General features: G+C 42.3%; 1 protein-coding gene across 1 annotated transcript in view; it reads left to right on the top strand.

Annotated features, from left to right (window-relative positions):
- The window catches only part of ptenb (phosphatase and tensin homolog B), a 114,650-nt gene that overhangs the window by 64,575 nt on the left and 34,362 nt on the right, over positions 1-15,713 (top strand). Inside the window, exon 3 of the mRNA XM_078413146.1 lies at positions 8,413-8,457. Coding sequence (XP_078269272.1) covers positions 8,413-8,457 — 45 coding nt within the window. The remainder of the gene's footprint in view (positions 1-8,412; positions 8,458-15,713) is intronic.

Raw genomic sequence — 15,713 nt, 5'->3', positions numbered from 1 at the left:
CCCTCCTCCTAACTTGACACCATTCAGATAATAATCTGCCTTTCTATTCTTACTTCCAAAGTGAATAACCTCACACTTATCTACATTAAACTGCATCTGCCATGTATCCGCCCACTCACACAACCTGTCCATGTCACCCTGCAGCCTTATTGCAGCTTCCTCACAATTCACACTACCCCCCAACTTAGTATCATCTGCAAATTTGCTAATGGTACTTTTAATCCCTTCGTCTAAGTCATTAATGTATATCGTAAATAGCTGGGGTCCCAGCACCGAACCTTGCGGTACCCCACTGGTCACTGCCTGCCATTCCGAAAGGGACCCATTTATCCCCACTCTTTGCTTTCTGTCTGTCAACCAATTTTCTATCCATGTCAGTACCCTACCCCCAATACCATGTGCCCTAATTTTGCCCACTAATCTCCTATGTGGGACCTTGTCGAAGGCTTTCTGAAAGTCGAGGTACACCACATCCACTGACTCTCCCTTGTCAATTTTCCCAGTTACATCCTCAAAAAATTCCAGTAGATTTGTCAAGCATGATTTCCCCTTCGTAAATCCATGCTGACTCGGAATGATCCCGTTACTGCTATCCAAATGCTCAGCAATTTCGTCTTTTATAATTGACTCCAGCATCTTCCCCACCACTGATGTCAGACTAACTGGTCTATAATTACCCGTTTTCTCTCTCCCTCCTTTCTTAGAAAGTGGGATAACATTTGCTATCCTCCAATCCACAGGAACTGATCCTGAATCTATAGAACATTGAAAAATGATCTCCAATGCTTCCACTATTTCTAGAGCCACCTCCTTAAGTACTCTGGGATGCAGACCATCAGGCCCTGGGGATTTATCAGCCTTCAGTCCCATCAGTCTACCCAAAACCATTTCCTGCCTAATGTGGATTTCCTTCAGTTCCTCCATCACCCTAGGTTCTCCGGCCCCTAGAACATTTGGGAGATTGTGTGTATCTTCCTCAGTGAAGACAGATCCAAAGTAACTGTTTAACTCGTCTGCCATTTCTTTGTTCCCCATAATAAATTCCCCTGCTTCTGTCTTCAAGGGACCCACATTTGCCTTGACTGTTTTTTTCCTCTTCACGTACCTAAAAAAAACTTTTGCTATCCTCCTTTATATTATTGGCTAGTTTACCCTCGTACCTCATCTTTTCTCCCCGTATTGCCTTTTTAGTTAACTTTTGTTGCTCTTTAAAAGAGTCCCAATCCTCTGTCTTCCCACTCTTCTTTGCTATGTTATACTTCCTCTCCTTACTTTTTATGCTGTCCCTGACTTCCCTTGTCAGCCACAGGTGTCTCTTACTCCCCTTAGAGTCTTTCCACCTCTTTGGAATAAATTGATCCTGCAACCTCTGCATTATTCCCAGGAATACCTGCCATTGCTGTTCTACCGTCTTCCCTGCTAGGGCCTCCTTCCAATCAATTTTGGCCAGCTCCTGCCTCATGCCTCTGTAATCCCCTTTGCTATACTGTAATACCGACACTTCCGATTTTCCCTTCTGCCTTTCCATTTGCAGAGTAAAACTTATCATATTGTGATCACTGCCTCCTAATGGCTCTTTTACCTCTAGTCCCCTTATCAGATCAGGATCATTACACAACACTAGATCCAGAATTGCCTTCTCCCTGGTAGGCTCCAGTACAAGCTGTTCTAAGAATCCATCTCGAAGGCACTCTACAAACACTCTTTCCTGGGGTCCATTTCCAACCTGATTTTCCCAGTCTACCTGCATGTTGAAATCTCCCATAACCACCGTAGCATTACATTTTGGACACGCCAATTTTATCTCCTGATTCAACTTGCACCCTACGTCGAGGCTACTGTTTGGGGGCCTATAGATAACTCCCATTAGGGTCTTTTTACCCTTACAATTTCTCATTTCTATCCATACTGATTCAACATCTCCTGATTCTATGTCACCCCTTGCAAGGGAATGAATATCATTCCTTACCATCAGAGCAACCCCACCCCCTCTGCCCACCTGTCTGTCTTTTCTATACGTTGTGTACCCCTGAATATTCAGTTCCCAGCCCTGGTCCTCTTGTAGCCATGTCTCAGTGATCCCTACAACATCATACTTGCCCATGACTAACTGAGCCTCAAGCTCATCCACTTTATTTTTTATACTACGCGCATTTAAGTACAACACTTTAACTTCTGTATTTACCTCCCCTCTCACATCGTTCACAATTGGCCCTGCCCTTAATTTCTTTTCCCCTCTAGAACTTCTGTTCCCATTCTTCCGAGAGTCTTTTGCAATATCTCCTGTATTCCCTTTTACCTCATCTTCATATTCACAATTTGTTAACCCCTCCCCCCCACTACTTAGTTTAAAGCCACAGGTGTCACACTAGCAAACCTGCCTGCCAGAATGTTTGTCCCCCTGCTGTTAAGATATGGTGGTGGCAGGGATATGGTGGCAGAGGGGTTCATGACAAAATGGTGGAGCACGGAATCTAAATTTGCAAAGGCTGAGGCACCAGTTAAGGAAAAAGATTGTACTTCATGGATTGTAATGTGGAGAAGAATGGAGGAAAGGAATGACGAGATGTGAAAAGAACATGATCACTTTAGATTGACTTATTGATGCACCGGGAGAGCAGAAGTTAGATAAATGAAACCAGATGTGGGTTAGATTATTGGCAGCAGTATTTTTAAAAGTTGAAGTGTGCGGAAGATATCAGATTTGAGCTTGCCAGAATGGAGTTGAAATAGTCGAGTATTGAAATAAAGCACGGATAAGGCAACAAACGTTAGTAGGCATGAGTTGCATTTGTGAGGGAGAGCATTTTGGGCTGGAAGCATATCTTGGCTTGTGACCCAGAAGTTGACTTTACATAACTGTCCTCTGAGATTAAATTCTTTAAGGGATATTCATTGATGTAATAAATTAATGTGGTAATGTGCCAGTTTAAAAGTAAGAAGAAAGCGCAGTTAAGCTCAATCTGATTTTGCTGCTTATAATGCCAGCTGTATCTTTACTTTTAAGCAAATATCTTTTCTCTGCAAGATATTCCTTGTTCATTGCTGCAGGAATTTGTTTAGTTTACGTTTAGAGATAGTGCGGAAACAGGCCCTTCGGCTCACCGGGTCCACGCCGACCAGCGATCCCCGCATATTAATACTATCCTGCACCCACTGAGGACAATTTTTACATTTACCAAGCCAATTTACCTGCATACCTGTATGTCTTTAGAGTGTGAGAGGAAACTGAAGATCTCGGAGAAAAGTCATGGGGAGAACGTACAAACTCCATACAGACAGCACCCGTAGTCTGGATCAAACCCGTGTCTGTGGCGCTGCAAGAACTGTTAGGCAGCAACTCTACCGCTGCGCCACCGTGACGCCCTTGAATTTATTGAAAAACGGTGTTTTAAAGTCGTTTGTTCATAATCCAATATGAAATATTGTTTGATATTTGATATTTCACATGATGAGTATGCCCATACAAAATGTTACGCCCATTCAAAATGTTACAAGTTTTAAATTTAAGCGTGTTCCGCGTGCTAGTGGTGAAGTATAGTTTGCTCTATTGGTGGGTAGGAGGACGATGGTGGATAAAAATATTCTGGTGCAATATTAATTATTTCTTGTCTGTACATCATTGCCATGTCGGATCTTCCAATAAAAAATGTTTGTTTTTCAATGCTTTGTTGCAAGTTGAATTAGAATAAAACTTTCACCATCATTCTCTTGGGTTAGATCGGAGAATTTGTCATGGATTTTCAATATCCAGCTGTATCCCAGTTCAAAATTTTAATTGTAAGCCCAAGTATTGGAAAGTCCAACTGCTGGAGGAACTTGGGCAGCATCTGCAGAGGGAAGCAGACAGACTGATGAAGGGTCTCAGCCTTGAATGTCATCTGTCCATTTTCCTCCACAGATGCTACCCGACCTGCTGAGTTTCTCTGTTTTTCTACTCGAGATTCCAGCATCTGCAGTCTCTTGTGTCTCTATTGGAAAGTCAATGTGATCAACAGTTTCAAGAATTTACCTTCTTGCATTGTGATGTGTGGACCACATTGGACCTTCAGACCGGATTGATTATTATACACTGATGGCTGTTTACTGTTTGACTATTTACTATTGCAAGGTTTAAGAAACATTTAGACAGGTACATGGACAGGCTAGGTTTAGAAGGATATGGGCCAAAATGCAAGAAGGTGGGGCTAGTGTAGATGGGACATGTTGGTCAGTGTGGGCAAGTTGGGCTGTTTACTGTTTGACTATTTACTATTGCAAGGTTTAAGAAACATTTAGACAGGTACATGGATAGGCCAGGTTTAGAGGGATTTGGGCCAAAATGCAAGAAGGTGGGGCTAGTGTAGATGGGACATGTTGGTCAGTGCGGGCAAGTTGGGCTGTAGGGCCTGTTTCCATGCTGTAACTCTGAATTGAAAAGCTGCTTTGTTCTCAATATAACCTGGGGTAAATAAAACACTGTCTGTAATATTTTGAAGTTGACATAATCTTTAAATATGTTGATTTGAATTCAATGAATTAAGTAAAACTTGCCACTAAAAAAAAAGTATGTCATGGCAAGCATGGAAATACATGTTGCTATTAAACCTCCATCTGCTTCATGGTTGCTTTTGCAGGAAGGAAATCTATTGTCCTCTAGTAACTCCAGACTTCTGGTACCTGTAGTTCACTGCTAACTTTCCACTCTGCTGAGGAGCAGTAAATGGCAGGACTAATTTAGATGACTACAAGTCATAGAATCACACAGCGTGGAAACTGGTTATTCGACCCAACTCATCCATGCCAGCCGTGCCCAACATGAATGAACAAAAGAAAACAGTTGTATTACCTTGGCTCTGGACTGAATGTTGACTTTGTGCTCTCCTAAGTAGAAGCGATGATATTTTTTGTCTGCCAGTTTACACTATAGCTGCAAATAGTGTTCCTCTTGAGTTTGTGCCCATACATAGAGCAGCCAACTATCTTCCAGTGCAGTAAAACAAGAATGAAGCAAGGGACTGGAGTATTACATTGTAATAAAATACACAAAGTGCTGGAGTAACTCAGCGGGTCAAGTAGCATCTCTGGAGAACATGGATAGGTGACGTAATGTTTATTTCAGTGCAGATTTGAAGTTCTCTGCTAAGCAGTTGTTACTCACCAAGGACTAAATGAGCAGAAAGCCTTTCAAATCTGCTTGTTTTCAGTGATTGGCAAAATTAACAATTAAGTAATATAGCGTGACTTTGACTGGATAATTGGTCAGTCTCTGCAATTCGTTGCACTGAGGAATAAATTTTGGTCTGTTTTATTTGGGGCAAATTGAGAAGTTCTAAAAGCAAAGGAAGACTTGTTCAAAACAGGGGTCAACACGTTCATTGCATCTGGCTAGACCATGCATGACAGTGCCAAATGTTTACTGGTACAAGTCCAAGCAGAGCAACTGCAAATTTGTTCTTATGCTGAAGATATGTTAACCGGGCATCATATGAGCTGAAGGCAAACTCAAAGGGATCAGCTGCATTTCTGCTTTGCAAACTGTTTGGGTTACCTGGGGAGGACATGTATCGCTTTTGGAGGTTTCAAGGCGATTAGTTTCTAAGAATTTTGATCAACCGAACCCTTTTCTGGGTGATGTGTAGTGCATATCTTCAAATGAAGCATCAAAGCCTATAAAGTCTGAAGAAGGGTCTCGACCCGAAATGTCCGCATGGTAGGCTGCTCTGGAAGGTTAAATTGCATGGGATCCAAGGAGAGATCGCTGAATGGATCGCAAATTGGCTCCATGGAAGGAAGCGGAGGGTAATGGTGGAAGGTTGCTTCTCAGACTGGATGCCTGTGACTAGTGGTGTGCCTCAGGGTTCGGTGCTGGGCCCATTACGGTCTGTCATCTACGTCAATGATTTGGATGAGAACATACAGACCAATATTAGCGAGTTTATCGATGATACAAAAGTTAGCGGTTTTGCTGGTTGTGAATGATTGCAGCAGGATCTGGATCGATTGGCTAGATGGGCGGAGGAATGGTTGATGGAATTTAATACAGAGAAGTGTGAGGTGTTGCATTTTGGGATGTCGAACAAGGGCAGGACCTACACAGGCAATGGTAGGCCTCTGGGTAGTGGTGTAGAGCAGAGGGATCTAGGAGTACAGGAGCATGGTTCCTTGAAGGTCGAGTGGCAGGTAGATAAGGTGGTCAAAAAGGCTTTTGGCACTTTGGCCTTCATCAGTCAGAGTATTGAGTATAGAAGTTGGGAGGTCATGTTGCAGTTGTATAAGACGTTGGTGAGACCGCATATAGAATATTGTGTTCCGGTCTGGGCACCATGTTGGGGGAAGGATATTGTCAAGCTTGAAAGGGTTCAGAAAAGATTTACGAGGATATTGCCAGGACTAGAGGGTGTGAGCTACACGGAGAGGTTCAGTAGGCTGGGTCTCTATTCCATGGAGCGCAGGAGGATGAGGGAAGATCTTATAGAGATATACAAAATCATGAGAGGAATAGATCGGGTAGATGCACAGTCTTTTGCCCAGAGTAGGGGAATTAAGGACCAGAGGACATAGGTTCAAGGTAAAGAGAAAAAGATTTAATAGGAATCCGAGGGGTAACTTTTTCACACAAAGGGTGGTGGGTGTCTGGAACAAGCTGCCAGAGGAGGTAGCTGAGGCTGGGACAGTCCCATCGTTTAAGAAACGGTTAGACAGGTACATGGGTAGGATAGGTTTGGAGGGATATGGACCAAGCGCAGACAATTGGGACTAGTGTAGCTGGGACATTGTTGGCCGGTATGGGCGAGTTGGGCCGAAGAGCCTGTTTCCACACTGTATCACTCTATGACTCTAGGTACGAAAAGGCTAGAACAAAGCAAGGCAGGCGACAGATGACCAAGAAAGGGTGGAGCCCACAATAGCCCCTTGTTGGCCGGGGAACAGGTGATAATGAAGGGATACAAGGATGCAAATAGTGTAACCAGTGGGATGACTGGGATGGGGAGGGGGAAGAGAGGGAATGCAGGGGTTACTTGAAATGTTAAAAATCAATGTTTATAGTGCTGGGTTGTAAGATGCCCATGCAAAGTATGATGTGCTGTTCCTCCAATTTGTGCGTGGCCTCGCTCTGACAGTGGAGAAGGCCCAGGACAGAAAGGGGAGTCTCAGTGGTGCACTGATTCCATCTTATGATTCAGTTTTATGATTCCATCTGAGAAGATTGATGTGCAAATGTATCGGTTCTGCAGATTTGTCAATCAGGCCTGCAGTATGTGAGTTGAATGCATATTGTGGATTGAAATTGTTGTTAATAATTCTCTATTCCAACTGCTGTCCTGACTTCTATCATCTGCCTCTATATCAAATAGTAACCATTGTGATCAATCTTCAATCAGCTCATTCTACTGCTGCCATTTACACTGATATTTTATTTTGTCCTTTGTCCTTTGGCGGCACGGTAGCGCAGCGGTAGAGTTGCTGCTTTACAGCGAATGCAGCGCCGGAGACTCAGGTTCGATCCTGACTACGGGTGCTGCACTGTAAGGAGTTTGTACGTTCTCCCCGTGACCTGCGTGGGTTTTCTCCGAGATCTTCGGTTTCCTCCCACACTCCAAAGACGTACAGGTATGTAGGTTAATTGGCTGGGTAAATGTAAAAATTGTCCCTAGTGGGTGTAGGATAGTGTTAATGTACGGGGATCGCTGGGCGGCACGGACTTGGTGGGCCGAAAAGGCCTGTTTCCGGCTGTATATATATGATATGATGATATGACTCTTAACTTGCTGCAGCTCCTTCACCATTTTAATCCCTCTTGGTCATCAGAAATGTTTCCTTTTTGTTCTTCCTGTCCCTCTACTTGTTTAAATATTATCACATTTGCAACACTTTCCATTTCGGATTTAAGATTATTGAAATATCTATTTTGTTTCTCTTCATGGATGCAGCCTGACCCGGTGAATATTTATGGGTGTTCATTTTTATTACAGATTTCTGCATCTGCAGTAATTAATTTTCCTTGCTATTATGTTGTTCTGACTTGAATCCAACTTTCCAATAATTTTAGTACATTCATAGTGTATGTGACTTTGCTATTATATTTCATCATTGTAATACCTTCTTTCTACAAACAATTAATGGAATTGTTTTATGTTTGTACGTTTAATTTTTGTTTTGCAACAATCGAGAGCTATCAATCCTGGTAATTTTACTTTCTTGTTTTCTAATCGCATATCTGTTTGAATAAATCTTTGAAAAGAATGGTTGGCTTAATCTTGAGCAAGGGAAGACTAACTAAATTACCTAAATTGGTAAACGTGTTCGAGAAAAAATGCAAAAAAGGTTAAAGTTAATCTTCCAGGCGGTAATTTGAAGAGTGAAGAATGCAATTGTGTATTGAAAATATTTTGTCAAACCTAAAAAAAATGTTTTTTTGTCTTAATCCAGGTTTCTCGATGCAAAACATAAAAACCATTACAAAATATACAACCTGTAAGTATGCTTTTACTCATTCCTTATTACGAGTGTTAAATGTAGATGTCAAATTAAGGACAGTGTTTCGAAACCAAACTGCTTTGGAAAAATATGACGTGTTTCAACTTTTTTAATCTGTGTCTGTCTCTCAAATCTTCATTCACTGGATGTGGGCATCACTTTCAAGGCCACCATTGTCTCCCTAATTGCTGTCAAAACTTGCAAGAATGACTTTCTCATTCGAGGATAATGAAATACTATTTTTTGAAGTGTTGTTGTTCGTGTGGTGAATATAATTCCCAGAGTCTTTGAGTACTTTGACTTTCTGCGAAGGAAAGACGGTGTTCCATTTGAAATCACGGTACATGATTTGGACTGAAACATGGTGGTAGTACCCTGTGCTCGGAAAGCCTCGTGTACATTACAGAAACGCGACTTTGAGGACCACTTCATCCATGCCGACTATTATGCTTGTTGTGCTAACCCTATGTGTCGACATTAGCAATACTTCTTTCCTTTCTAAGTACCTGTCCAAATACCTCGTATCTGTCTCCACTATGCCACCTCCTCTGTATGGAAAAATTACCCCAAGATCTAAACTCCCTTCTCACCTTCCCCCTCTAGCTCTGGACTTCCCTGCCCTGTGAAAAATATGTTGTCTATTTATCTGAAGTGTGTCCCTCGAGGTTTTTTAGTCTATAAGTTCATCCCCCTCACACCACCTACATTCCATTAAGAATTAATTCAGCCGATTCAATCTTGCCTTAAAACTACAGCTCTCCATTGCAGGCAACATCCAAATACATCTCTTCTGTACTCGTTTTACAGTATTCTGTAGTTGTACAAAATGCTGTACAGAAGCAATGTCCCAACTCTGATACTCAGAGTGCCTTGGCCGATGAAGGTGAGCTTACCAAATGCCATTTTTACTATTCTATACTGTGTCTCAACTTTCAAAGACCGATGGACTTGCACCCCAAGGGTTGACTTCATAGCAATACTCCTAAGGTCCCTGCTATACATCCTACCAGAATTGCCCTCCCACAGTGCACTACCTCACATTTGTTTGAATTAAATTCCACGTGCTACCAGTTCAGCTAATCTGTCTAATTGTAATTTTAAACAGTCACCTTTATGTACAACTCCACTAATTTTGGTTATCAGTAAACTTAATCATACCCACTGCGTATTTGGTCTCGGCACCAAACCTTGTAATGCACCTCTCCTCACAGATTTCAGTCAGAAAAACACTGAACCCTCTGCTTCCTGTCGCCCAAACAATTTTCGATCCGGTTTACTGACAAGCCACTGATGCCTTGTGGCAGACCCGCCTGCTGGGTAGTATCTTGTTAAAAGCCTTGCTAAAGTCTATATGAGTAGAAATTGCAAGATTAGGAAGTCCTATTGAAGAAACTTTAACACAGGTCTTTTAGATGAAAGCTTTGCAGCAAAGTTTAATCCAAGTTCAATCGATGCACAAGGAATGAGTTCACAAGGTGATGAATGGGGTGAAGTTAGCTATTTTCTCTTGGTATTGAGCATCTTGAGGTAGAAGGAACTATAGATGCTAGTTTCCACTGAAGATAGACACAGAATGCTGGAGTAACTCGGCGGGGTCAGGCTGCATCTCTGGAGAAAAGGAGTAGGTGACATTTCGGGTCAAGACCCTTCATCAGATTGATCTCGACCCGAAACGTCACCTATTCCTTTTTTCCAGTGATGCTACCTGACCCGCTGAGTTACTCCAACATTTTGTTTCTATCTTCTTGAGCAGCTTAAATGCTGTTGAAGTTGCACTCATCTGGACATGTGGGGAGTATTCTATCAGTCTTGGTGTGTGTGTGCGCCTTGCAAATGGCATTGCTTGCTGTAGAACGCACAGCCGCAGGTTTGCAGTTGTTACTTGCGGTTGATCCAAATAAGCCACTAGAATGTGAATGTTCAACAAAACACGCAATTTGAAATTATTTTCCTATGGATAGAGAAATCGAGTTATTGTCTCAAGTAAATGAGTCCTGATCAGAACAGCTGAAAATGTTTGTTTTTTCCCCCCAATTGACTTGCTGAGCTTTTCCAGTATTTTCCATTTCGGTTTTCAAATGTTTGTGTTTTGGATGGCTTAACATACAATTATTTTGAATTTGGATTGTTTTCTTCATTAAGTGAATTATTATAAATTGTGCTCCAAATACCCTGTGAAGAGAGATTATCTCTGATCAACAATGAAGTTCTCACTCTGCATGATTCACAGTTGTCATGGGAATATTATCACACCCAGCAATTATCCAGAATTTTATTTAAAAATCCAGTTTTCCAAAGAATCAGCTGGACAGCACACAAATCTGGTGAAACCATCAAGGGCAGACTATTGGCAAGTTCCGATCTCTTTTAAGAAGAAGCTGAGATGATACTGGATGCCAGGGAATGCTGTAAAGCAACCTCCATATTTTATATTTGGATGGTGTTTGTGATTATTCCAATGATGGTGCAAGCTTGTTCTTGAAAGTAGTACCCCTGGGTGTCTGAGAGATACCATAAAGATCTGCTGGTGTGAGAATTGGCAACTGCAGAGAAGTTGAGGTTTGTTTAAACAGTGACAGCCAAACTGAAGGTTCGGTGAGCAATGTAAGCTAACGTGAGGGTGAGGAAGGGAAATTGGCTCGTCAGCTGCTCAGTAGAAATGTTTCCATGGGTTCTTTAGGGGAAATCAAGCTTGAAAGGGACATGAGAGAAATTTATAAATTGATGTCTGGAGTGTTTTATTGTCATATGTCCCCGTAATGAAACAATGTCATTCTTACTTGCAGCAGTACAAGAGATATGTGAACATAGTACTCTCTCTGTAAGCACCATAATAATAAAAAAAGTTAGGTACAGCAATAGTGCAAAGCCAAAAACAATGCCCCCAAGTCCATGTAGTTTGGAACTTATTTGGAGGTGGTGGTGTTTAATAGCTGATGGTTATAGGGAAGAAGCTGCTCCTGAATTTGGATGTTAGTTTTCAAGCTCCTATCCAACCTACTCGATGGCAGGAGTGAAACGAGAGTGGTTAGTGAAATGAACAGTGTAGGCTGCCTATTTATGGCAGCAACTCCTGTAGATGTCTTCGGTGGTGGGGAGGTCTGTACTCGTGATGGACTGGGCAGTGTTCACTTTTTGCAAATTATCTTTGTCCTGGGTGTTTGAGTGGCTGAACCGGGCTGTGATGCAACCAGTCAATATGCTCTGTACACCTGTATAACTTCAAGAGAGTATTCGTTGACATACTAAACCTCAATCTTCTAAGGGAGTAGAGGCATTGATGGGCTTTCTTTATGATTGCATCAGTGTACTGGGTCCAGGACAGATCTTCACTTTCCGTTTCGGGAAGGGATAAACCTGTAGACTAGTCTAGTGACGTGGAGGAAAGAAGCAGATTGTCATAAGTTAGCTGATTGGTCTCAATCCTAGCTCAGTAGTTGGAGGTGAGAGTGATGGATTGGAAGGATGACAAAATTTGATTCAGTGAAGAAAATGAGCCAAATTTATTTTTACAATCCAAGCCGATCCTGAAATTGGCAAGAGTTTTGTCAGAAAATGCTCAGCTGTTTATTGTGGCCCAGTGAAATGGCTAAATCAACTACCTGCAAATCCATTCAACTTTGTAATTTGGACTGAAGGAAATAAGATCATGGCTGAATAAGGAGAGCGGTCAGAGTGCTAACTTTATTGTTGTTCAACGATAACATCTCTTGACAGGGCACCTTTAGTAGCATTCTTTACTTAAAACTGTATGTTCTCTCTAGCAAGTAATAGATTATTCTAGTCGCTGCAGAGATTTAATCAGAGAACGTAATTGGGTTGATGGTATGAATATTATGCATTGTTTCATAGATTGTTTTCCAGTGGAGTAGTTTAGTTCTTGGAAGATTAAATAACTTGGAAGATAATTTCAATGAAGCCTTATTTTTCAGCTAAAAATAACTGTTCTTAAATGAGCAGTATTGAATTGTTGATGATTGATTGGAGCGTCACAATTTAATAGCTGGGTCAGAGAGCAGAGAAACAGGCCCTCTGGCCACTATGTCTGTGCCGACCAAGTATGTATCTATACTAAGCCAATTTACTAGCATTTCGTCCACCACATGTGTCTTGCTGATTAAATTACTCATCCAGCTGCTTTTTAAATGTTCTGGGAATACCTGCCTCCACTGTTCCAGATTTCCCCTACCTACTGGGTGAAAAAAAACCTCTTCTCAGATTCCCACTAAACTTCCTATTCCTCGTGTTAAATATGCACTGTGGTCTTGGACACCTGCCATAAGGAAAGGTTTGTTCTTATCCACCCTAGCAATGACCCTCACTTTTACCTTTCAGGCCCCTCCTCGGGCTCCTGTGCTCCAAGGAAAACCAATGTAGTCTGTTCGTCCTCTCCCGTGCAACCTCGTCTTTCCTATAGTGCAGGAAGCAGAACTGCACACAATATTCTAGCTTTAGATTAATAAATATTTTGAAAGCCATATCTTGCTTTATATTCCGTACTCTAGCTATTGAAGGCAAACTAAATGCTGCCTTATCTGTCACCTTGTGCTGTCACCTTTACTGATCTTTGGACTCGTACACAAAGGTCCTCCCTTAATTCCAGAGCATCCCAAGTGTACCCCATCATGTCCAGGTGATTTATGAATCTTTTAATGTCTGTTAAGACATCCAGACCTCATCTTTAATCTCTATTTGCTCCAGAATTTCATGATACTAACTAAAATCTCTAACTGCAATCTCTACAGATAGAACATTTTCTTTAAAGGCATCCTACTGCACACATATAGATTGCCCCTTTGGCCCCTAGTCTTACACTGGTTACTCTCTTAATTCCATCTTGATTATCTTAGCTGTGAGTTTAATTTCGTAGTCACTCTTGGTCATCCTAATTGGATTAGTAAGTATGCAGATGATACTAAGATAGGTGGTGTAGTTAATAATGAAGTAGATTTTCAAAGTCTACAGAGAGACTTGGGCCTTTGGAAGGGTGGGCTGAAAGATGGCAGATGGAGTTCAATGCTGATAAGTGTGAGGTGCTGCATTTTGGTAGGACAAATCAAAATAGGACGTACAGGGTAAATGGTAGGGAATTGAGGAATGCAGTGGAACAGAGGGATCTGGGAATAACTGTGCATTGTTCCCTGAAGGTGGAATCTCATGTGGATAGGGTGGTGAAGAAGGCGTTTGGTATGCTTGCCTTTATAAATCAGAGCATCGAATATAGAAGTTGGGATGTAATGTTGAAATTGTACAGGGCATTGGTGAGGCCGAATATGGAATATGGTGTGCAGTTCTGGTCGCCATATTATAGGAAGGATGTCGACAAAATGGAGAGGGTACAGAGGAGATTTACTAGAATGTTGCCTGGGTTTCAGCACTTAAGCTACAGAGAGAGGTTGAACAGGCTGGGTCTTTATTCTTTGGAGCGTAGAAGGTTGAGGGGGGACTTGATAGAGGTTTTTAAAATTTTAAGAGGGACGGACAGAGTTGACGTGGGTAGGCTTTTCCCTTTGAGAGTGGGGAAGATTCCAACAAGGGGACATAACTTTAGAATTAAGGGACAAAAGTTTAGGGGTAACATGAGGGGTAACTTCTTTACTCAGAGGGTGGTGGCTGTGTGGAATGAGCTTCCGGTGGAAGTGGTGGAGGCAGGCTCGATTTTATTATTTAAGAGTAAATTGGATAGGTATATGGATGGGATTGGAGGGTTATGGTCTGAGAGCAGGTAGATGAGACTAGGTCAGAGAAAGTGGTCGGCGTGGTAGGGCCGAGCGGGCCTGTTTCCGTGCTGTAATTGTTATATGGTTATATGGTTATCTTTTTTTTAACGTAACACGTGAGGTGCGTGTACAAGTCAGGTGCTGGCTATTCCTGATGGAAGTCCCCTGTTTTCAATGTTCTATACCTAGCCTTTTTTTAATCAAACCTTTGATATCCACGGATTCTCAAGAATTTGCCGTCTTGCACATTGGCCCTGAATTCAATCTATTTGTCTAGTAATAGACACTCAAGTCCCAAATGTAGATTCACCTGTAAGTTGAAACAAAGAATTGCAGATGTTGGTGGATACCAAAGACCGGCACAAAGTGCTGGAGTAACTCAGTGGGCCAGGCAGCATCTTTGGAGATAAAGGATGGGCGACATTTCGGGTCTCTTCTTCAGACTGAAAAGACTGTATTCACTGGAATGAATTTAATCCTGTGTGAACAAACACACAACCACAAGCACGCAGCACCAACTGTGTCCACCACCCTCTACAGTCCTTTGAAGGCTTGAGAAAAACAATTGCCATACAAAGCTTTGCATCCTAACAAGATGCTTTCTATGGAGTTTTTGTAGATAATGATGTCATTGGAGACATGTCAAACTTCCTTTATTTTCTGAGGTACTGGCATTGGTGTGCTTTCTTGGCCAGAGCTTCAATGTGGTTGGACGAGGTCAAATTGTTAGTGACATTTACACCGACGAACTTAAGTTCTCGTCTGCCTCCACTTCAGCATTGTTTCAGACTAAGGCGTGTATTCTGCCCCGTTTGTTGAAATTGATGATCAGCTCCTTGGTTTTGCTGACATTATGAGAGAAGTTGACTTGACAACATGGTACTAAGCTCTTCGTTTCCTTCCTGTAGTCTGTCTCTTCATTATTTGAGATCCATCACTACTTTGGCGTCATCTGCAAGCTTGTAAATGGAGTGAGAGTCGAATTTTGGCTGCACAATTGTGAGTGCAGAGAGAGTCTAAAAACGAGCTGACTGAGGACAAAGTGTTTCAGATCACCGGTGTTGAGAATGATCCTAGTGGGTGTTTTGCACCATTCTTCCTGACTGCAGTCTATGGTTCAAAAACTCGAGGATCCATTTGCAGAGAGAGATGCTGAGTTCTAAGTCCATGAGTTTTGAGATGAGTATGTTTGGAATTATGGTGCTGAAGGCAGAGTTATTTTCAATAAATAAGAGCCTGATGGAGGTGTCCTAGTTATCCTAGTTACTGGGGTAAGTGTAGCAGACCTCCCAACCCTTCCGAATTTGGCGGAAAATTTCCGCTTTCTTATTTAATTTCCGCCATTCTGATTTCACTTCACATTTTTCCGCAAAACACATACCTCGCCACGCCGCTGGCCTCGCCCAGCCTTGCATTGCAGCTGGCCCCGGCCACTCCTCGTAGCTCGAGGCCCGTTGATGTTGAGAGGGAATGGGGAGTGGGGGTTGGGGGGTGGTGGAAGGGAGGGGGGTGGGGGAGATGGGAGGGGGAGGG

This window comes from Rhinoraja longicauda, chromosome 16 (assembly GCF_053455715.1).
Source record: "Rhinoraja longicauda isolate Sanriku21f chromosome 16, sRhiLon1.1, whole genome shotgun sequence".
NCBI classification, from domain to species: Eukaryota; Metazoa; Chordata; class Chondrichthyes; order Rajiformes; family Arhynchobatidae; genus Rhinoraja; species Rhinoraja longicauda.
Note: the sequence above shows the minus strand (reverse complement) of the source record. Positions and strands in the feature narration are given on the sequence as shown.